The sequence below is a fragment of the Geotrypetes seraphini genome, chromosome 2, assembly GCF_902459505.1.
Source record: "Geotrypetes seraphini chromosome 2, aGeoSer1.1, whole genome shotgun sequence".
NCBI lineage: Eukaryota > Metazoa > Chordata > Amphibia > Gymnophiona > Dermophiidae > Geotrypetes > Geotrypetes seraphini.
Genome location: NC_047085.1, coordinates 405,975,164 through 406,000,272, shown reverse-complemented (window position 1 = coordinate 406,000,272; position 25,109 = coordinate 405,975,164). Strand labels below are relative to the sequence as shown.

At 42.2% G+C, this 25,109-nt stretch overlaps 1 protein-coding gene across 9 annotated transcripts in view; it reads right to left on the bottom strand.

Annotated features, from left to right (window-relative positions):
- DGKB (diacylglycerol kinase beta) overlaps positions 1–25,109 on the bottom strand; it is a 733,919-nt gene that overhangs the window by 430,760 nt on the left and 278,050 nt on the right. For all 9 annotated transcript variants that reach the window (XM_033930985.1, XM_033930986.1, XM_033930988.1 and 6 more), the window contains one exon: positions 12,075–12,173. In XM_033930985.1, coding sequence (XP_033786876.1) covers positions 12,075–12,173 — 99 coding nt within the window. The remainder of the gene's footprint in view (positions 1–12,074; positions 12,174–25,109) is intronic.

Genomic DNA, 25,109 nt, shown 5'->3' with positions numbered 1-25,109 from the left:
GGTGGATTCCGTCCGGGCCTGGTGATTTGTCGCTTTTCAATCTATCTATCTGTTGGAGGACATCCTCATGGCTCACCTCTATTGTTAGACAATAATAGGAAGATATACAGTGATATTCTGTGAACTGCTGTCAATTAGCTTACTACTGAATTTCACAGTGACTGAATCTTTACATTCATTTGTATTTAACCATATAATAGATATATATCTAAAATCATTATGGTGATGTGCTCAGACCTGTAACCCAATAAATAGTGAAGCCACTACCATGAGTTTAACAAGGGGACCATCATTGCAACCACCTGTCCCCGACCTTCCCTTGATGATCTGATAGCTGTTCAGATACTATATTTGTACTTATCTGAATTGGGAGGTTGTAGCTGTTGAACTTGGTCTTGTTAAATCTCAATGGTGACTGTGTTGTAACAAATAAAGTGAAGATTAAAATTCAAAGGTGATTGTATTTGTCCTCATCAATTCCCGTCCCCCCGACTCGAGTTTCGTCTACTTCGTCGGGGAGGGACACTGGAAAGTTAAATCAAAATATATTCATTAATTCTACTTTTCTCAAAAATCATATAAATTGTTATATAATACGATCTAAGCTACATCTCTTCTAAATTCTCTTTCAATTCTTAACTAATAAAATTATCATGTTATATTACCTAATACTGGCTTGCTGAGACCAGATTCGTTCAAAATCTTCGGGCCATCTGGATAACTCTACTCTGCCTTTATTCTTATGTAGGGAAATGAACGGAAAGGGCTGGTCTAGTTGAATCCCCGGATGTAAACACCGCCAGGGAAATTCCATGTTGTACTATATGGCTAACCACTCAATATCCACATTCAAACCTTGTGGATGCAAGGTCTGCCAGTTATATATAAACCGCTGTTCTTTCTGGATTAACATTTTCGAGATATCCCCCTCAGTGTTATGAATCTGTATTAAGACTGTGTATTTGAGGTCATCCAGTGCATGTGATTTTTCCATCCAATGGGATACCAGGGGGGCGGAGACACAATTTTTTCTTATATTGCTCAGATGTTCTATGATTCCTGTTTTAATCATACGGATCGTTTGGCCTATATATAGTTTTCTACAGGGACATTGTATGCAATAAATTACTTTTTTTGATTCACAATCTGTTCCTGTATTTAATTTAAAGTGTCGTCCTTCCTTCCCCGGTATTTCAACGTGATCCGTGTCCAATATATAACGGCAGACCCTGCATTTACCACAAGGTTTGTGGGAAGGCTTATTCCTAGTGTTATAATGGTTTAAATTATGTTTTAACTGTTTAACTGTTTTAACTTGCTGGTCTCAGCAAGCCGGTATTAGGTAATATAACATGATAATTTTATTAGTTAAGAATTGAAAGAGAATTTAGAAGAGATGTAGCTTAGATCGTATTATATAACAATTTATATGATTTTTGAGAAAAGTAGAATTAATGAATATATTTTGATTTAACTTTCCAGTGTCCCTCCCCGACGAAGTAGACGAAACTCGAGTCGGGGGGACGGGAATTGATGAGGACAAATACAATCACCTTTGAATTTTAATCTTCACTTTATTTGTTACAACACAGTCACCATTGAGATTTAACAAGACCAAGTTCAACAGCTACAACCTCCCAATTCAGATAAGTACAAATATAGTATCTGAACAGCTATCAGATCATCAAGGGAAGGTCGGGGACAGGTGGTTGCAATGATGGTCCCCTTGTTAAACTCATGGTAGTGGCTTCACTATTTATTGGGTTACAGGTCTGAGCACATCACCATAATGATTTTAGATATATATCTATTATATGGATAAATACAAATGAATGTAAAGATTCAGTCACTGTGAAATTCAGTAGTAAGCTAATTGTCACCTCTATTGTTGACAGTTTTTCTTCTTGATCACCATGGAAGTTCACGTGGGGTTCTGGTAGAGTGGATGTGACCTCGCTTGTGAAGACTGACGAGAAGAATTTGTTTAACCTGTCGGCTACCTCTTCTTGCTCCTTTATCACTCCCTTTTTGTCTCCATCATCCAACGGTCCTACTTCCTCCTTCGCCGGTTGCTTCCCTTTAACATATCTGAAGAACGATTTGAAGTTTTTTGCCTCCCTGGCCAGCCTCTCTTCGTATTCTCTTTTCGCTCTCCTAACCACTTGATGACATTCTCTTTGGCGTTTTCTGTGTTCCTTCCAGTTTTCCCCAGTTTGGTCCTTTTTCCATTTCTGGAATGAATTTTTCTTGTCTCCTATCGCTTTCTTCACCTCATTGTTTATCCATGCGGGGTCTTTTGTTCGTTTTTTTTTTTTTTTTTGCACCCTTTTCTAAATCTGGGGATGTACATATGTTGTGCTTCTTGCACTGTGTCCTTGAATAGAGAACAGGCTTGCTCTACAGTTTTTCCTCTCCTTGAGCTATTTCTGAGTTTTTTCCTTACCATTGCTCTCATAGCATCATAGTTCCCTTTCTTAAAGTTGAAAGTTGTCACTGTGGTTCTCTTCCCTTTTGCTGTACCTACTCCTTTACCATTAGCAGTCTCTGTAATGTTTTATAAACCTACTAGAGTCCTTCAGTTTTGGGATCAAGATCTGTTGGCTGCGCCTCCATTATCAGTTGAGGTGTTTGCCTGCACACATACCCCCTCTTTTACTAAGGTGCGCTAACCGATTAGCGCGCGCTAAACGCTAACGCGTCCATAGACTAATTTGCACACGTTAGCGTTCAGCGCATGCTAAATCAATTCCTTTTTACATATTACTTTAAATCTTATAGATATCATTTACATAGATGGTGCTCCAATCTGTAAAGTTAGGAATTTCTATGAAACTAGTGTTTAAGCCCATTACATTAACGGGTGCTAGAATATATGCCTGTCTGTCTTTCTTTATTTATGTCTCTCTCCCTGTTCCTGTCTCTTTCTTCCTTCCTTTCTGCCTCTCTCCCTCCTGCTATTTTCTCTCTCTCTCCCTGGCACCCTTTGTCTGTCTGTCTTTATTTCTGTCTGTCTCTCCCTGGCCTCCTTTGTCTGTCTATATTTCTTTCTGTTTCTCCCCCCCCCACACACACACTTTCCTTTGCAGAAGCAGCAGCGGTATTTCTGTTCCCCTCCAGGTCCCTGTGAAGCCCCCCTCCACTTTCCTTTGCAGAAGCAGCAGCGGTATTTCCGTTCCCCTCCAGGTCCCTGTGAAGCCCCCCTCCCCACTTTCATTTGCAGAAGCAGCACCGGTATTTCCGTTCCCGTCCAGGTCCCTGTGAAGCCCCCCACACACACTTTCCTTTGCAGAAGCAGCAGCGGTATTTCTGTTCCCCTCCAGGTCCCTGTGAAGCCCCCCCCCCCCACTTTCCTTTGCAGAAGCAGCAGCGGTATTTCCGTTCCTCTCCAGGTCCCTGTGAAGCCCTCCACACACACACACACTTTCCTTTGCAGAAGCAGCAGCGTATTTCCCTTCCCCTCCAGGTCCCTGTGAAGCAATTCCCTTCTCTTACGTGAGCTGTCCTGCTCCGTTCGGCCCCTCCCTTCTCTTAATGCGATTTGGCCTGCTCCGTTCAGCCCCTCCCCCTTCCCTTCCCGCAGGCTGGCCTGCTGCGGCCAAAGGTTAGTTTTAAAAGTGCCGGTGGTGGCTCCTCTTATGCTGCTGATCCTCCTGAAGAGCAGCCTGCGATGGTGGCCGGCTTTAGGGAACCTCGCAGGCCGCTCTCCAGCCTCGGGAGCACGTTCCCTCTGACGCACGGGATCACGTCAGAGGGAATGTGCTACCGAGTTGGAGAGCGGCCTGCGAGGTTCGCTAAAGCCGGCCACCATCGCAGGCTGCTCTTTACAGGAGGATCAGCAGCAGCAGCGGCGGCAGCGGCGAATGAGGGCCGAGGTGTGTTCCCTGCCGAGGACGCGGGCAGGAAGAGAGCTTGCCTGGCTCCAGGGTGAGTGAGGGCGAGAGGAGCGGAGTGGCCAGAGTGATCATTGGCCGGGTTCAAAAATGGAACACGGCCACGGATCACACACAACGGCGGCAGTAATCATGCTTTTTTAAAAGCGCATGCGCCGCTAACCTTTTATTATATAGGATATTCTACATGCTTCTCTCCTCTCCACTCCTTCCTGCCCTCCATAGTCCTCCCTACCCTCTTCTAACTCCTTCCGCTGTAATGTCGCCTAGAGCTTGTATAGGTATGTGTGACTACAAATGGAAGAAATAAATAAATAAAATAAGAGAGGGCCATAATCATGCCCTGTCCTGTGTAGGGCTAATACTGTGGAACTTAAATTTGGCTGATCTTTGATGGCTTGCTGATAGGTTGGATTTTCATAAGCACAAGGAGATATCTTTGTTTGAAAAGGTAATTGGTGCTTGATCTTTCGCATTTCAAGTTATCTAGGATAAGATGATTGTTTATTTGCTGTCTGCATTATGTATAGCTTTCAAACTGTTCTTTTTATAATTTTGTGGTATTTGTTATATACCTTGATTTCTCTCTGGTTTGATGTTGATTGCTGTATATGTGATTACTGTATGTGTTGTTTGTAACTTACTGAGGACTTGGGATTGGAGAAATACAAATATTTAACAGAAATAAATACTAGAGGACTATTAGAGCATTATTCTTGTACATCACAAGATTAGGAGAGTATCTTTGCTGCCTGTGAGTTTAAAAAATGTTAGCTGAGCATAGTGCAGGTCAGTGGCATAGCAAGGGAAGTTGGTGCCTGGGGCGGTGATGTTCATCATCGCCACGCTGTGCGCCGCCCCCCACTCTTCCCCATCACTTCAAACCCCCCCCCCACTACATACCTTTTGAAATTTTGCCAACGAAAACAGCATCTTCCATCCACTGCTTGCGCTGGCGTCGGCTCACTTTTGACATCACCTCCCGGTCCCATGACCAGGAAGTGATGTCAGAAAGGAGACGATGCCGGCGGGAGCAGGAAGTGGATCTTATCTTGATAAATTGGCCACATAGTAAACTGCATCTGCCAGATGTTTGCAGCTTAGTAAAAGGTCCCCTAACTTTACTCAGCTTGGAATCAATCTGGAATGTTCTGCAAAAAAAGTAAATTTCAAAGTATCAATGTCCTGATCACAAAAGCAAAGTTTGAGGGGAATGATAGCCATTTTCCATTCGAAGTGAATTAGCCACCTGCCAACTGTTTAAATCATTTAATCAGGGCTAGACTAGCCAATAATATTCAGTGGCACTTAACTGGCTAAATGCCACTGAATATCACGGTTAGCACTAAACACAAAACCGGCTATGTTAGGGGTGTTCGGGGGGTGGAGTCAGCCTTAGCCACTTAAGTACTGGTATTCAGCTCTTAAGTGGCCAGGTTTACCATGTAAATGGGATTGAATAAAAATCTGTCCTATTTTTCCCCCCTTATACAAAACCGTAGCACGGTTTTTAGTGCTGACCGCGGCGGTAACAGTTCTGATGCTCATAGTAATTCTACGAGTGTGGGAGCTGTTACCACTGCAGACGGCGCTAAAAACTGCGTTACAGTTTTGTAAAAGGGGAGGGGGGTTATGAGGTAACTCATGGCCGCTTAAATTATGAATATTGACTTAGCTAACTTAAAAGTAACAAGATAATTAAAGCTTGGAATATCTCCCAATGGCTGAACATTGAATCCCACCCCCCTCCAGTTAAATCATGCTTCTTGTGACAATTCAGATCCTCCTTATGTCATTAGAATGACTTTGTATAGCCATAAAGCAATGCACCTTGTACAATTTTTCAAGAAAGCTGATAACAGTCTGTACCAGAGAGTGGGTGAATGTCTAAATTACCCTTAGAAAGATATTTTGAGTAGGGATTATTGATATTATTTGAAAAGAAAATCAGGATAGCTTTATATTTATGGAATTCTTGCTAAACCACTCTATCTCCCTCTTTTACTAAGGTGCACTACTCGATTAGCGCGCGCTAAATGCTAGCGCGTCCATAGATTAACATGCACGCATTAGTGTTTAGCAAACGCTAATCGGTTAGCGCACCTTAGTAAAAGAGGGCCATATATAACAATAAGGGCATTCATTTTTTATTTATTCAGGGCTATGAATACATATCAACACAATTTTTCTGCTTTTCATATGGGACGTTTGTGAAACCTTTAAATACTCTCAGAGTTCGTTAGTGTATGTCACAGTCAACATAAATTCACCTATGATATATTTTGTCCACTCTTAGATCAAAAAATTATCTTCCTGCAATCTCGCATGCTTCTTTAGGCACTTTGGCTCCCTCTAGCATTCAAAATAAATACTGAATAGTTTGTAAAAGCCGATGAAATCTAAAAGAAGAAATATTACTAAACATTAAAAAATAAGGCTTCAACCAGCTACACATGGGTTAATTTAGATCTCTTTAGACTTTCTAGGAAACAGCTGAAATACATCACATGGCATATATGAAAAACAGAATAAGCTTATACAGCACGCAAAACCGGATAAAACTAGTGACCCTACATGCAGACAACAGACACTTTTTAGATGGAAGTACATGCGAAGGCAATCGACTATATCACAACCAACTTTTTATAAATATTTCAAGGTCTGAAAATATGACACCCTTAATCATGTAAGCTTGTTATTTTGAAACTATTAAAGTGATTTTCTATCTAGTTTCTGAATTCTATTTAATTAACTCAATTTTCAGCAGTGTTAGCACAATGTTCCCTATTTACTGATATCTTCTTAACTGAGAGGCCCTTTTACTAAAGTGCATTAAGCACTTAGGGCCAAATTATATAAATGGCATCCCGATTGTAGGCAGCGGTAGGCATCCTACCGCAGTCTAACCAGCCAATCGGGATGCACGTTTAAAGAAAAAAGACACCCTGAGGCAGACTGCCTACATAGTAGGTGTTTTCATGAGCCTAGGGAGGTGTGTAGGGCTGCTTAAGCTCGTCCAAGGCTAGGCGTGGGCATGGTTTCCCCTGGAAGAGGCCTTATGCAAGCTTAGGCAGCCCTAGGTATCTCCCTACATTTCAAATAGAAGTGGCCGCTGAACTGATCACAACAAGGGAATTTCCCTGCTGCGTCAGTTTAGCAGCCGCAGCAGGGAACCCGTCCCCCCACGAAGTTGGCTGGCAGGAGGAATGCCCAGTCCCTCCTGCCAGAACCCCCTGCCCAGTCCCTCCTGCACCCACCTCCCGAATGTCCGTGGCAAAGAAGCACCCAATTCCTCCTGCCACAATCCCCCGAAGATCACTGGCAGGATGGATGCCCAGTCCTTCCTGCCGGAACCCCACCCCCCAGCGAAGATCACTGGCAAGAGGGATGCCCACTCTCTCCTGCCAGAACACCCCCTGAAAACTTGCCCCCACCCCAACACACCCCAAGTCCACCCATATCTCTGCGTATCTTTTTCTTGTAGGCCGGTCGGAGGGATGTTTACTCCCTCCAGCCGGCAGGCCCACCTCCACAGAATGGCGGCCCTTCCCCTTCCCAGTGCCTAAGATTCTGAATGGCCATATCCTATAGGCCACCCTCCATGGGAGTGGCCTAATGGATCTGGCCAATCTGAGTCTTAGGCCACTCCCAGTGCATCCCAGAATGCACTGGGAGGGAGGCCTAAGATTCCAGTTGGCCCAGATGCTTATAAGGCCCCTCTTATGGGAGGGGTCTTAGGCACTTGGGCCAATCAGAGTCTTAGGCCCCTCCCCAGTGCACTCTGAGCCATGCTAGAAACCTCTATCACGGCTTATTAAAAAGGGGTTTTAATTGGCAAAATACTTTTAATAGGCTCAGTAATTGGAAAAAAAAATTGTGCGATAGGCACCTATCAGATTCTATAAAAGATAGGTACCTATCGCATGGCGCTGAGCGGCACCTAGTGCCTAATTGGGTGGTTTTATTAGCAGAGTGTGACTTAGGCGCCAGTAAGCATGATTCTCTAAAAACTTAGGCACCTGAAATGTAGGCTTTTAAAACCCTCACTGTGATTCAGTGAACAGTGCCTAAGTGTGATTGACACACTGCCGTGCCTATTTTATAGGCGCCGGACAATTTAGGCACCATTTATAGAATCAGCCTCTTAGGGACTGATTCTATACATAGCACCAAAAATATTGGCATCAAGTAGAACAGTGATTAGCATGATTCTATAAAAGGCATGCGCACAGAATCGCGTTTAGAGGCTAGAAACAGCATAACATTTAGGCCCACCCACTTAGACCAAGGAAAACCAGACTTAAACACCTGTAGCTAAGTTGTGCACAGATCAGGCGTATTCTATATTAGTGTGCTTAAATTTTAGGAACACCCACAATCTGCCCATGCTTCACCCTTGGTCAGATTTGCACACTAGAACTGATATGCACTACTTTATAGAATGTGCCTACCAAACTGTGCGCGGAACTTCTAACTAGTGCCAATTAGCATCAATTATGAGGTGTTAATTGCTAATTATCAGCACTGCTCAGTCTTGTTATACAATTAAGGGCTAGATTCACGAACCTTCCCGATCGGGCCCGATCCGGGCAGGTCCAATAAATTCTCTAAATGCCAATATGCAGATGGGGGTGATTGCTCGTTAGCGATCCCAGCTCATGCGCAGACCATCTGTAGATGGTCTGCGCATGCGCTTTACCTCTGGGCTGGCAGAGAGTTTTTTTTCTTTTTTTTTCTAGGGCAGAGGGAAGGGGAATGTGAAACTGGCAGAGAAAGCAGGGCCTGACCAGCGGCTTAATATTCTTTTGCGGGATGCCTTTACTTCCTCCCCGGGCCAACACCACACAGGCCAAGTGCCCCTTAGCTTTATCAGTGGGGTCTGCTCCCATCATCGAGTCACACAAGACACCCAAGTTGGTAAAGCCATCTGCGGCATAGCCAAAACTAGCAGCCAGGAAACCGAAAGCGGTGCCCAGCAACTTCAGGCCGGTACTGAAAACACTCCCCATGCCAGCAGCAGCATTGATTATTTTTTATTTTTTTAATTGAGCCTGTGGTTTTAACCCGCTTAAAGCCCGCGGATTAAAACCACGGGCTCACAGTACGGGGCAGAGCAAGGTGGCATTCGGGAGACACGGGGCAAAGCAGGGCGGCATTCAGGGCGAGCAGAACAGGGCAGAGAGCAGGGTTGGAAAGATGTTTTCGACTGGTCCCCAGCAGTCCCTTCTTCAGTTGATCAGCCAGCCCAGTCGGATCTGAAATTTTGTGTTGTGAATCATGTCCCTGCCTACTTTGCATGCGTTTCACCTCATTTGCATGCACGGATTCGAAGCGGATCACAGGAGAGGTAAGTGAATAGTGCAGGAGGGAAATTTGGTGGCAAAGAGGTCGCAAAACTTCGGTTTTGATCGGTTTGCTTTGTGAATCTAGCCCTAAGTTGTGAATGCAAATCATCTGTGTGCACCTATTTGCATGCAGAACTTATGGTGCTACACAGAATTTAGGGGGTTAATAGTTAATGCATAGAAACAAGTTACCACACAACTGCATTAAAGGGGGTTTGCAGCAGCTTGCCTGTTTCCATTTAAACCATGTGCTACAGATTTTTTCTAATAGGGGCATGGCATGGTTAGAGAGTGGTATAGAAGTGTTAACCAGCTAGCACACTTACAAGGAGCATGCTCATTCTGTAAATGGCGCCTGAGGTGGCAGGCACTTGGAAAAGTGGTGCCTGCTGTGTGTAAATCATACACTTCCAAAAGAGGTCTAGTCCCAAATGTCTTAAGTTCCATCCAGGATGTCTTGGGAAAGGTTTGATTATCCCTGCAAGATGTCCAAGTCTAGCACACCTAAAGCACGCTCATAAAATGCCTATAAACACGCCCCCTTGAACTCTGGATGTACAGCGGAGAAAATATCTCGCTAGACATTCAGAAAAATGGTTTCTGTTTTCAGCAATTAGACATCCCCACAATTAGGACGCCCAATTGAAAACTTTGGTGTTTTTTTTTTTTTTTAACATTCTAATTTTTTGGATTATGCCCCTAAGAGACACCCAAATGACAATTTGACAGCGTCTTTAACACATCCCCCCATCTCCATGTTAATAAAATACTTATAATAATGCTCTAGGAATTTAACACCACCTTCTTGTTAAGAAAGAAAGAAAGAACTTACGGAAAATGAAAACACTGCAAATATGTATTTTATACTGGAGCTAAGATCAGTCCTAAATAGTTGAGTGTTCAAAAAAAAAAAATGCTGCTTTGCAATAGCACATAAACGTGTTAGGTGAACCAGTAACATGATTACTTTCTCAGCAAGTTAGATCCCTCAGCTCTGTATAATACAGAAAAATTAAGCACAGATAAATAAAGCCATGATCAGTTTTATTTATCTCATAAAACTAAATTACATTAATGTGACTTCACCCCTGGACACTTGGTGAGGCATAGTCACCACATTTCCCTCATAGAGAAAAAGTAAATGCTTAATTATTAGCAATCATATCATTACATATGTTCTTTGTAGCTAACATTTATTATGTGAAATATAATTAGGGTATAGACTTCAATCCAAATGAATTTACAAATAAATACAAAAACTAAATTAAACAGCAAACAGATCTTTCAGAGATGATCTTATTACAGAATACTCTATGAACAGGAATAGGCTTTCTAATGTAATTAGTGTCAAATCTGAAATCCAGAAAAATATTTTCCAAACATTTGGTTACTGAGCATTTCAGTTATCAAGTTTAATTAATAACTATTGTTAAATGATAGAACAGTATGCCCTGAAAACGGTGTGAATGTACAGTATATAATTATGATCACTGATTTCCTCAGATAAAATGTATGTTAAAATATATGCATTTTAAGATAGTTTACTACTAATACTACTACTTATCATTTCTATAGCGCTACTAGATGTACACAGCACTGTATATAGTATATGCAGGTACTTTCCCTGTCCCTAGCAGGCTCACAATCTATGACATGTTCTATATATTCACTCAACTGAACATGTTTTTCTGGATAGTAGGGGCCAAATTCTATAAATAGCGTCCCAATTGTAGGCAGGGATAGGCGTTCTATCACTGTCTAACCAATCAAGACAAACATTTAAAAAAAAAAAAAAAAACCATACCTCGAAGCAGGTCACCTACACCATAGGCATTGTTGCAAGCCTAGGGAAACACATAGGGCCGCTTAAGCTTGCCCAAGGCTAGGCATGGGCATGGTTTTGCCCGGAAGTGACCTTAGGCGAGTTTAGGTGGCCAAATATTGAGGGGCTTAGTTATCTGGACAATCAGAATCTTAGGCCACTCCCAGTGCATCCCAGGATGCATTGGGAAGGATACCTATGACTCTGGTTGGCCCAGGTGCCTAAGGCCCCTCCTATGGGAAGGGCCTCAGGCATCTGAGCTAATCAGCACCTTAGGCCCCTCCCCAGTGCTTCCCGGAATGCACCAGGAAGGGGAAGGCCCGCCATCTTGCAGTGGTGGGCCTACTAGCAGGAGGTTATGGGCATCCCTCTTGCCAGCCATCAGATAAAGGTACGGTGGGTGTTCGGGGGGGGGGGGGGTTGGGGCAGGGGAATCTTGGGGGTGTCGGGCAGTTGTCCGGGTGGAGACAGAGAGTGGCAGGAGGATATTGGGGTTGTTGGGGTGGAGTTGGTGAGTAACAGGAGGATCTTGGGGTGTCCAGGAGTATCAGGGGTGGAGTCGGGGAATGTTTAGTGTTTGTTTAGGGGATGATGGGGCCAGCGGCAGGAGGGAGTGGGCATCCCTCCTGCCGGGGAATGTCTCAGCGTGTGGCGGCAGGGGGGATTTCTGATTTGTTATATGCATCCAAGAACTGGCCATAAAACTGTCTTCGTCTTTCTGGGAAGCCAGATCTTTAGAAGTCAAAATATTTGAGAGAGCCGTCTATACAATTTCCGGTAAATACTGTATGATAAGTGATTACATTTGTGCCAGCCTCCATGACAGCATACCCTGCTGCAATTCCATGGTCACAGAAAGTGAAACACAACACCTTTTTTTATAAACTATGTCTATTTCGTTAAGTACTGCACTTCTGTTATTTTATTATTTTGCAGCATGTATGGCTGTTGAAAATGAAGTATTTACATATAAAGTCACTAGCATGTAAGTGCATTGTGAGCATTATAGCAGCTTACCAGTACTACTGGACAGATTGATGTGGGTGGTAAAATGTGATCCTTCAAGGGTCCACAGTCACATTCAGGTTTTAGGTGTGAAGCACATTTGTTGTGAAGCTATAGAAAACAGAGAGGGAAACAGCATATATTAAATTAGAAAGGTGCACTAGAAAGTGTTTCTAAGGAATCATTTTTGGAAGAGGGGGTATTGTGAACATGCATTGACCCAAGGCTTGATTAATGCTTATGGATCAAGTGCTACAGGGTGTCACTTAAAAATTTTACTTGATTCAGTAAAAATGCTTGGTTCACTAAATACATTACAGTTTTGAAAATAACATTTTATTCCTATAATGTGTAATTTAGAAATCACTGAACTTCTATTACATCCCTTCAGCTATTGCTCAAACTGCCCCCTCCCTCCCCGACCAATCTATTGCATCCCTCTGGACAGATATCCAAGCAGGATGTAACAGACTACAGATAATTGCCTCATCACATAACTCTTAATGATACCACCTCTGCGACTTTACACCATAACTCTGGAAACAATTGTACTGCAAATGACTAATTAGGAAGCCAACCAATCAGGTAACCTGAAAAAAAGAAATTTTACAGCTTCTGCCCACTCTGCAAGTAAACCACTACTATAATGACAGGATATTATGGGTGCCTCATGGGAATTCTCTGTTTAAAAACAACCACAGTGCAGGATGAATGTCAAATATATAAATGATCTATGGAGCAGAACTGAGAGCCTTCATCCCCCTTGAGCAAGTGGACCACAGTGATAATGATCATCATTTAGAGCAGGGATATTCAAGAAAACTATGTAAGGAAAAAGCCCAGACAGAATAAAAAGGTGTGGTTGCAAATGGGATAAGCTTCAACCACTTGTACGATGGAACTTTGATGACATTCTTGAAGGTCTGCAAAATAATATCAGTGTTGCAACTCTGACAGAACAAAACTGAAGATCTTCTTTAAAGAGATTATATTTGTTGATATTAAGAAGGACTCAAGTATTCAAGCAGAATTCTGTATCAGACAAGAAAGGGGGGCACGCATTCTCTCAGTCAAGAGATCAAGGCACGGATTCTCAATACAGCAGTAATCGTGTGTCAATCGTGCAATGGCGCCATATAGAGAAGCGCACCTCTGGGAAAGATAGGCATCGGAAATGTAGGCCAGGGTTTTCAAGGCCTACATTTCCGGCACCTATTTTTGCTGTGAATCATGCCCACGTAGATGTTTTATGGGGCAGAATGCCACTTCTGGCATTAGCCACGCCCATAGTGACGTTCAGTGCCGGTAGGTGCATGATTCTGGTACCTTTTGTTTAGGCATCGATAGGCGCTCTAAATTTAATGTTAATTGCTATGTCAAACAGCTTTTCTCAATTAACTTAGGAATTATGTTAGAAACACTGTGAAAGTGAGTTCTGTTCCATAACACAGTAACACTATTACATCCGCTTAGTGCCTCACCACCCTTTGCAACTTAGACCATACATATCATTCTTTTCAATAGTGTTTTCCAACATTGTTCAGGAGGCACACTTAAGTTTTGTTTTCAGGATTGTCACAATTAATTTGTGACAATTTGAGATACGATTCTCATGCATATACTAGGTCCTTCGTATTCATTCCAGGTAGCCTGAAAATCATACTGATCAGGAAAAGACCTAGACAATACAATGTGGTTTATATTCAGCCGCCATTATCCTTGTAGGAGAGGCTCCCACCTGGATAACTGCTGCTCACTGGGGCTTACCAACCAGTGATTATCCAGATAGTGCTGCGGAAAATCTTTAGTGTCCACCCCAGAACAATCTAGATAATGTTGATTCAGTCCAAGGAGGATCCAGAATTTATTCAATTTGCTATTCAGTGCCACACCTGGAAAACCATTTGGATAAGTTATGGCAGTGAAAGAGCTTTCATATGGCTAATCATGGGTACCGATGCTGAAAATTGACAATATTTGAATAACTTCTAATGGCCAACTTACACACAAGTATAAATTTTGCAAACAGCATTTTAAGTCAATGTTGACGACTAATCAGAAAGTTTAAAAATCAGGGAGAAATGTTTCAAATAAACATGCCATTGTTAGCTAAACTGATAAAATAATCCACGTGATGTATATAATCAAACTGCCCAAGCTGTAGTGATATAAAGTTGTTAAGTCACAAGAGGGCTGTGAAAAATTGCAAGAAGTTCTTGTGAGACTGGGAGGCTGGGCATCAAAATGGCAGATGATGTTTAATATGAGCAAGTGCAAAGTGATGCATGCGGGAAAGAGGAGCCTGAACTATAGCTACGTGATGCAGGGTTCCATGTTAGGAGACACCACCCAGGACAAAGATCCAGGTGTCATTGCTGAGGATAAGTTGAAACCCTCAGTTCAGTGTGTGACAGTAGCTAAGAAAACAAATAGAAAGATAGGAATTATCAGGAAAGAATGTAAAACAAAGATGATAGTGTTATAATGCTCTTGCATCATTGTACGGTACAGCCGTACAATTTTAGTCACCGTATCTCACAAAAGATATAGTAGAATTAGAAAAGGTACAGAGGAGGGTGACAAAAATAATGGTGAAATCAGTTAGCTTAGCAGGGTTTAAAAAATGATTTTGATAATTTCCTAAAACAAAAGTCCCTAAGCAACTATTGAGAAGGCTTGCGGAAATCTTAGGGCATATAATCTGTTTTATGCCTTGGAACCTTGCCAGGTACTTTTGACCTGCATTGTCAACTGTTGGAAACAGGATACTGGGCTTGATGGATCTCTGGTCTGTCCCAGTATGGCAATTCTTATGTTCTTATCATTTCGACCTGTGGGGTTGGCAAGCAAATAAATGTTACACTAACAGGGCAATTCTTTAACTTGGTGCCAAGAAGACAGCGCCATAATGGGGTTCACTTAGGATCAATTCTGTAATAGTTTCAGTGAATGTCTAAGGTATTAAAAAAATACTAGTGCGAAGTTGCATTAGCATACTTAAATATGGGCATGCTAAATATTGATAGCAGGAGTAAAACTTTTACACCAAGTGTCCCATGCAATGCGCACACCTGATAATATTCTATATGTTGCATACAACACTTACTGATAAGCCCATGGCCTGCCTATGCTCTGCCCATATATATCCCACCTCACAGGTATGTGCTAATAGACTTTGGTGTGTACATTAAAGAATTTTTAAAAAGAGTTCCAGTGAGTCTGACACTGGTGCTGGGCAAAACAGTAAAGACTATTATAAAAAATAAAATGACAGAGCATTTAAATAAGCATGGAGTAATGAGATAGAGCCAACATGGATTTATTTAAGGGGGCCAAAAAGTGGCAAATGAGCTTCAACATAGGGAAATGCAAGGTCATGCATGTGGGGAAAAAGAACCCGATGTTCAGCTACAAAATGGGGGGATCACTATTAGGGGTAAGTAACCTGGAAAGAGACCTGGGAGTGATGGTGGACACAACACTGAAGGCATCGGCGCAGTGCGCCACAGCCTCAAGGAAAGCAAACAAAATGTTGGGTATCATTAAAAAGGGTATCACGACCAGGTCGAAGGAAGTCATCCTGCCACTGTATCGTGCAATGGTGCGGCCGCATCTGGAATACTGTGTCCAGTACTGGTCGCCGTACCTCAAGAAGGACATGGCAGTACTTGAGGGAGTCCAGAGAAGAGCAACAAAGCTGATAAAGGGTATGGAAAATCTCTCATATACTGACAGATTGAAACAGTTAGGACTGTTCTCCCTGGAGAAGCAGAGACTTAGGGGAGACATGATAGAAACTTTCAAGATCCTGAAAGGCATAGAGAAAGTAGACAGGGACAGATTTTTCAAACTAAGGGGAACCACAAGTACAAGGGGGCACTCGGAGAAATTGAAAGGGGACAGGTTTAGAACAAACGCTAGGAAGTTCTTTTTCACCCAGAGGGTGGTGGATACATGGAATGTGCTTCCAGAGGCTGTGGTAGACAGGAGCTCTGTACAGGGCTTCAAAGAAGGTTTGGATAGGTTCCTAGAGGACAAAGGGATTGAGGGGTATAGATAGGTGTAGATATGGGTTGTAGGGATAGTAGAGATAGGTTATAGAGCTAGTCAGGGACCACTGCTCAGGCAATGGGCCTGATGGGCCGCCGCGCGAGCGGACTGCTGGGCGAGATGGACCTCTGGTCTGCCTCAGCGGAGGCAACTTCTTATGTTCTTATGTTCTTACCAATCTACTACATTTCTTTGAAGGGCTGAATGAACATGTGGATAAAGGTGAGCTGGTCGAAAAGGCATTTGACAAAGTACCTCATGAAAGATGCTAAACTGGTTAAAGTTATTAAAAGACATGCAGATTGTGAAAAATTGCAGGCAGACCTTAGGAAATTGGAAGACTGAGCATCCAAGTGGCAGATGAAATTTAATGTGAACAAATGTAAAGTGATGCACATTGTGAAGAATAACTAAAATCATAGTTGCGGTATGTTAGGGTCCATCTTGGGGATAACACCCACAAAAAAAATCTGGGTGTCATTGGGTGTCAATACAATGAAACCTTCTGCCCAATGTGCAGCGGCAGCCACAAAAGCAAACTAGGAATTATTAATAAAAGGATGGTTAACAAGACTAAGAATGTTATAATACCTCTGTATCACTCTGTATCACCTCTGTATCACTCCTTTAGTATTGTGTGCAATTCTGGTCACTGTATCTCAAGAACGATATAGCCAAACTAGAAAAGGTTTTGAAAATGGCCCTTTCTCAACCCTCAACTTTGGACGTCTTGCGGAGAATGTCCAAAGTCACACTTAGGGCTCCTTTCACTAAGGTGCGCTAGGGCTTTAACATGTGGAATAGTGCGTGCTAGAACTTAACACCAGCATTGAGCTGGCGTTAGTTCTAGAAGTGTAGCACACGGTAATTTCCTACGCTAGCGCACCTTAGTAAAAGGAGCCCTTAGACATGCTATTGAAAATGACCCTCTATCTGTATATTCTGAAACGCTATCTATACAGATGGTAACACTAAATGCATAAGATTAACTTAAACACTCGATGGTAGCATGTATCTTAAACCCTTCATTATGATGGCTGAATATTGCTTCTGCTGCTACTACCGTATTTTCACACATATACCGCGCACCCGTGGAAAACGTGCACACAGGTATAGCGCGCGGGAAACCTAAATATATGTAAACAAATTTTTATATAGCGCGCACACGCGCATACCACGCATGCTGCTTGCCGCTCCGACTCTCCTCTCGCCGCCCTGCCCTCTGCCCCGAGTCTCCTCTGGTCCCGAATCTCCTTTCCAGCCCTGCCCCGAGTCTCCTCTCGTCCCGACTCTCTTTTCGCCGCCCTGTCCTGCTCCCAGCTCTGTAAGCATGCGCGTTGTACAAATTTTTTTTACATAGTTCCCCCCCCCGACGTCCGATTCATCACCCCGAAGGACCGCTCGCACCCCCACCTCGAAGGACCGCTCGGACCCCCCCCAGCCTCCCCCCCCCCGCCCGGAGAAGCTGCCTACCGTTGTTTCCCGATGCCAGTGAGCCCTGCTGCTTCCTCTGTCGGCGGTCCCACCCCTTCTCTGAGCCCTACACTGCTTTCTCTGCCTCGGTCCCGCTTCTTGTCTGACATCAGAGAAAGGGTGGGACCGCTGGCAGAGGAAGCAGCGCAGCACAGGGCTCAGAGAAGGGGCGGGACCGCTGGAAGAGGAAGCAGCAGGGCTCACTGGCATCGGGAAACAATGGTAGGCAGCTTCTCCATGCGGGGGGGGGAGGCTGGGGGGTGCGAGCGGTTCTTCGGGGTGGGGGTGCGAGCGGTCCTTCGGGGTGATTAATCGGACGTCGGGGGGGAAAACTATGTAAAAAAAAATTTGTACAACGCGCTCACACATATAACGCGCATGGTTATACTCGGTTTGTAAAATCGTGTATAACGCGCATGTTATATGCGTTAAAATACGGTATTTATCATTTCTATAGTGCTAAAAGGTGGAAGCAGTGCTGTACATTTAATATGCAATAGACGGTCCCTGCTCAGAAAAGTTTACAATCTAATTGCCTCTGTGAAGTTATTCATTGCATTTTAGAAATTAGCCGTAATCCACTTTGAGGCTTCCCCCCTCAAAAAAGAAATTTATATCTGTGATATAAAATTAAGTTGTTGTCCAACAAAAAAAATTACCCACTGAGATCTGTGTCTGCTTCCTCCGGTTTCTCATAGGGGCCTTCTATTAAACCAAGGATATAGTACAGTCAAACCTCGGTTTGCGAGTAACCCGGTTTGCGAGTTTTGCAAGACGAACAAAACATTCTCGCAAAACTTGTCTCGCAAACCGAATGTTGACTCGATTTGCGAGCACCCCTTCCCCCCGAGAAACGGCATCGCTCCCCCTGCTCGCAAAGGCCCCCCGCTCGAACCGGCACCCCCCTCCCCCGCTTGAACAACTTGAAACTTAACCCCCATTTAGTACCGGCACGCAGCCCACAGGACGAGCCGGTGCCGCTTGAAGAATTTCCTGCCTCTGCTGGGCCTTGAGCATGCATCTGCGCATGCTCAAGGCCTTCTAATTCTCCCTCTTGCCGAGATTCTCGGCAATTTTGTATTTTTGTCTGCAAGTTTGTAACCCGTCCTGGGTAAGGGTGGGAAATAAATAAATAAACCAAAAACCAAGATACAGAGGCATTATAATATTCTTAGTCATATTTACCATACCTTTTCTAATAATTCCTAGCATCTTGTTTGCTGCTGCCACACATTAGACAGAAGGTTTTTACTGCTAACATATGCTATAATAGCACCTGTACATTTTTATGTGATGAGGCCTAGTTACTAATAACAGGTTAACAGTGAAATAACCCATCTTAATGGTAGCCCACAGTGATAACATCCACCATGAAGGCACATTTTTTTACCAAAATTATTTTTTAGCTTCAAATATTATTCTGGTAGTGCTATTTTGACTTCCGAGTATACAAAAAAATACTTTAAAGAATTCTAAAAGAATTTACCCCCCTCTTTTACAAAGCCCGATAGCACAGGCAGCTGTGGTAAATGTCCCGAAGCCCACAGGGATTTAAAGGACTTTTGCTGCTTTGCACAGCTTTGTAAAAGAGGGGGGGGAGGGCTAATGACTTTCAAACCTGAAAACCTGACTCTATTGATTCTATAAAATTTGCCTGCCTTTAAGCACTTAGACTGGCATGCCTAGCCAATCTATGTGCCTATCTAAATTCTTTAATTGGTTTAATCAGTGCTATTAATTGAATAACACCATTAAAATAAACAAAAAAAAAAAAAATTTCCGAGCAGGCATCTACTGTGGCTTGGAAGGAACCATGTAGGCATTTGCCTCAAGGCACCTACCTGCACCTACCGAAAGAGTGGGTGGGTTAGGGGGTAGAATTTGGATGTGGAATGAATTAGGCACCAGTATTTTAGGCCAAGAAAACCTTGGCCTAAAATGACAGCACCTAAGTTGCAAAAGTCTAGGGGCACCTAATTTGATTTGGGCGCCTAACTTTGAATGACATGTGGTAGGTGCCTATTGATTTAGGTGCCGTTTATGGAATCAAGCCTTTGCATTTCCCCTAGTCTCTCAAATGTATCTCAGAAGACGACAGAGGGTTTCACCATAATGAAACTAACCTTTCTTAGGGCAGGCAAGATTTGAGCTCTCTAATCAATTCAGTTGGCCCTTTCAGGGTTATTATACTTCTTTGCTATATTCTTAGTCATTCCATAGCAAAAATGATCAAATATCAATCTTATAGTACATTCCCTAAAAACAGGGTAATTAGCAGGGTAGCTTGCAAAGTAGAATTGCTGGAACCACATGCTGCAAATTCAAGTGATTGTCCTACATTTTCACAGGTTAGCAGTTTGCCTATCCATAAGTTTCCCTTCACTGCACACCTCACAAATCATTCCCTATTTTAGAAACTAGTACACTATGTTTGCACATTATAATGACAGCCAACATCTCTTAGTTATTCTGAACAGCTTAGCTTTTTAAGTTGCATTATTGGAGGATTCTAAGAGAGTTTTGCTAAATGTTCTTAACCAGCAAATGACCTCAAAAAGCTCAGCTTTTATTTATTTAAATATGACAAAGAACTCTGAGGCTTAAGAACAGCAGGCATAATCCAACTTTATCTCAACAATCTTCTTCTTTCTTGCCTGAAATTGAGTGCATGAACTCTATGACATCCCAGATTTCTGCTGTTAAAATTTATCCATACCTGATAATTAATATAAATGTTTAATAGGTGGAGGGGCATAATTAAAAAAACGTCTAAGTCCCCTTTTGGCCTAGGCCCTAAACGTTGAAAGTAGAAGCAAGGAAAATGTCCATTCTCAAAACAAACGTACAAAATGAGGTTGGGTTGGGCTCCCTCCTGCCTCGATTTTCATTGGGGGGGTCATCCGGTCTTCGGACAGGAGGGGTTGGGCTCCCTCCTGCTATGATCTTCATTGGAGGGGGGTTCGTCCGGTCTTCGGGCAGGAGGGGTTTAGCTCCCTCCTGCCCAGTTCGCTACGGTGTGAGGGGGGGATCATGGCAGGAGAGATTGGCGATCATTACGGTGGGGGGTAGGCAGGTTGCTGGGGCCGCTGAGCTGATCACTGCAGCCGCGATCAGCTCAGCAGCCCCTTTTTCAGCACTTATACCTGTTTTGGTCTAAGTCAAAACGTCTAAGTGCCGACTAGGCAACCTGTCTAAACTTATGGTTATACCTGCTGTATGACTATGTCTAGGTCGGCCCACCTCCCACTCTTTCCCCTCCTCTAAAAACACTTCTTTTCACTCTTTGCATTTAGAGGCAGGGGGAATGCCTAAGCTGGTTTTAAATACGTCTAAAACCAGCTTTGGTTATCGTTACTTGGACGATCAGGCATTTTGATCATCCAAGTACTGATTTAGGCCACTTTTTAGACCTTTTTTTTTATTATTTTGAGCACTATAGTATTTTATGCAAAGCTGGAAATTAAATTATAAGAAGCATCAAAATTTCGCAAAGACGTTTCCCAGCTTTTTTTCCGTTCTAGCTCATCAAATGTAAGAAAATTGAATGATAGTAGATGTCCGTGGCAGTGTGGTTAGTGGCTGGCTGCAGGACCTCACACAAAGGTAGCAGACTCACACACAGGTTGCAGGTAAAAGTCACATGTGCTTTATTTATGTGCACAAAGGTTATAGCCATTTCTGTTACTTCACAGGCCTAGTTTTTAATAAAGCAGAGTTTCTCTCTCTTTCTCACTTAGTGCAGTCACAGTCAATAGTCTTCATAAAGCTGGCTCTTAGACAGACCCAAACACTCTGGTAACTAATGCCACCTCAGGTCCCTTCTTGGCACACATCAAATTTATACACTTTCCCACAATTCTGTATATACAGGTAGTGCCTACATTATGCATACACAACTCTCATAGCAAGCCTAATTGGCACTGATAATTGGCAATTAACATCACAGAGTTGATGGCACTAATTAAAAGTTACACATACAACCTGGTCAGTGTGTTCTGTAAAATGCTGCGTGCCAGTTCTAGTCCACAAATCTAAAAAGGGATTATGGCCAGATGAGGAGTATAGGCAGATTGTGGGTATTCTTAAAATTTGTATACACTTTTGTAGAATACACCCAATGTGTGTACATGCTAGGTGCAGATATTTAGGCCTAATTTTCCTTGGCATAAATGGGTGTTAAGCGCAGTATACAATACTAAATATAGGCATTGAGCTAAACTAAAACTTAGCTTTATATGCCGGGTTTTCAACCAAAATGGAACTCGACTTGGTTAACAGTAACTAAAAGAAATACAAAAAAATAAAAGAGAAATAACAAACTCAAAGAATATTAATGCGAATGATTTCCAAAGTGTTTAGCAAATAGAATAGTTTTTAAAGATTTGTGAAAAAGTTGAAAAAGAACCGGGCACCTTAGGATAAGAGGAATTTCATTCCATAGTTAAGTTAATTTAAAAACAAAAAAGACTGACTAAGTTTCTTGATTCCTTTGATTCCCTTTATTGAAGTCAAGGAGAGTTTGAATTGTTGGGAACTTCTTGTATGAGAGAATCTATAAACATTCCATAATAAAGGGACAAGAGGGGTAAGTGGATCCTGAGATGGACCGGGAGCCAGTGAAGATTTAGAAGCAAAGGAGACACATGATTAAATTTACTTTTTCCAAAAATTAATTTTGCAGCAGAATTCTGTATCAGTTGGAGTCTTTGAAGACTGGTCTTTGTTATGCCAAGATATGTAGACTGCACTGCAGTAATCTAACTGGGATAATATGATGGATTGGACCAGAACAGAAAAGTGCTGTTGATGGAAAAGAGTTCTGACCTTCCTCAGCATTCAAAGGCTAAAAAAGCACTTCTTAACAAGAGAGTTTATTTGATCCTTAAAAGTAAGGGAAGAATCTATGAGAACTCCCAGTATCTTAGAAGAAAATTTGATCTGAAAGGAAACCCCAGAATCCAAAGTTACTGATGGAGGAAGACAGTCCAATTTTGGGCCTAGTCATTAAAGTTTTGTTTTTGCAGCATTTAGCTTCGTCTGAACAGACATAGCCCAAACTTGGAGATTGGAGATACAGTGATTTATTTTAAAGGCGAGACTGGTGAGATCAGAATCAATCTCAATCTGGATAAAGATATCATCTGCATAGGTGAACAATGTTTCCCAAGCTGTCAATTTCTAAAGGTTCAGTGTAGTCATATAGAGATTGAACAAGATTGGGGAAAGCAGAGAGCCCCGAAGAACCCCACAGGGGGACGCCAAAACTTTGAGATGTACCTTTAATGTTGACTGAATAAGAGCGAGACGATAAAAATTTGGAAAACCAGTCCAGAACAACCTGGTTGAGACTGATGTCTGAAAGTAGGTAAAGCAGAATGTCATGATGCGCTATGTCAAACGCCACAGATTGATCGAACTGCAGCAAAATGGCATATTTATTTTGTAATTGTAATTGTTGAATTTTTGAGAGTAAGGAAACCAACAGTGTTTTGGTGCTGAAATTCAAACAAAATCCATGTTGGAAAGGTGAAAGTATTGAAAATTTCTCAAGAAAGTTAGTAAGTTGACCACCAACGACTGATTCCATCATTTTTGTCAACAAAGGTATGTTGGCAATTGGTCGGTAGTGAGACGAAATGGTAGGATCCAGGTCTACTCTAAAAGAGGAGTGAGAGTTATTTACCCCATGGGTTGCGAGAAGTGTCCATTTTCCAGTGCGTAGTTCAAAAGAACAGTCAACCGATTTATTGCTTGTGAAGGAATATTAGCAAATAGATACGACAGAAAAGGATCCAAGGAGCATTTACACTTTCTCATCTTTTCATTCATGGGGATTAATGCAAAAAGCCTTACAGTAAGACCAGCTCAGCCCCTGACTTTACTGCAACACTTTACTCAAAAATTAAGGCAACCTGATATAAGTAATGACCATGCAATTATCAAGCAATTGCTGCTGCATTAAAACTGTGACAATAATCTGCAACTCATTGAGCACGTTCACCTATCTTGTCAGTGCCTGAGGAAAGGTGATATAAAAAATAAATGTTGCTGAAAAATGTTGCTGGTGGTCATCAGTCCCAATCTCCCTCCACTCCTGCCTGAACTGACCTTGCTTCCTTCTAATATTAAAAAAGCCCTAGTAGTCAATTGGACCCCTTCCCTCCCCCACTTCTCAAAATCTCCCTGGTAGTCTAGTGTTCCCAGACACGAACCTCCTCTTTTAATAACCCAGGTAGTCAAGTGGCTGCCATCACCCATTGTTCCACAAGGTCCCTGATGTCTAGAAGCACACACTTCTCCCCTCCCTCTGACTTAACTATTAAAAAACCTCCCTGTTGTCTAATGGCACCTTCCGATCCCATCTTTCTGGGATACTGTCCACGGGCACATCAGACAATCAATTTTTTCAGAATATGGTCCCAACTTTGGAATTCTCTCCCTCTATCACTGAGACTGCAGACATCATTAGATAATTAAAAAAATGAGTTAAAGACATTCTTTGTTCCTAGATGAATATTCATAATCCCCTTTTCCAATTATCCCAAGCTCCCCAAACTTTTGGTTGGATTCTGAAAATTTACACAGTTATCCTTATGTTCTTTCCTATAAGAAATTGTAGCTCTGTCTTCACTCGCATCTAGAGATATTGTAACACTCCCTCCCCTTTTTACACTGTAAGCTACTAAGAAGGTTTTTACCAAAATGTGTGTAAGATATAATAAAACTTGAAGGTCATAATATACAACCTATTAACATGACGATATGTGAATTAGTGAGCATGTTGCAGTTAGCTCCTGGACTAAAACAATGGTTATCATGTAGATTTTCCATACGCTGACCAACCAATTGTACCATTTCCTTCAGTATATATACAAGGCAATAACCCAACACAGAACAGAGCCCCCTTCTGTTACTCTTGCTCACATCATCAAACACCATATTTATATTATTTTTTATGCAAATATAACTATAATGGATAAAGATCTGTGAACGTCTGTCTTGATAAATGAATGTATTTATAGATTGTTCATAGATTGTTATGTAACATCTAAAACATGATAATAGATACATAAGTATATACAGTGATGTCAAAAAGATTCCCTCCTCCTGATTTTCCCTATTATTGCATATACAGTATGGTAACACTAAAGGGCTTCTGATCTATAAATAAAATGTAAATTAGTCAAAGGGAATTTGAATACACCTAATACAGAATTTTAAATTAATACTTCATCTTTTAAGGGACAAAGTTATTGAACACCTATTTCACTAGGTGAAAAAGCAACTCCCCTCTTTCTTTAACAACTGATTGCACAGTTGCAGCACCTTTAACTACTGTAATTGTGCTAAAAAAAAAAAAAAAAACCCTTTCAATATCAGCCATTTTATATTACATTTAAGAAATCTTAGCCCACTCTTCTTTGCAGAATTATTTTAATACACATTCATGAACAGCTCAGTTCAGGTCCTTCCAAAGCATTCTTTTGGGTTCAGGTCAGGACTTTGTCTAAGCCAATCCAAAAC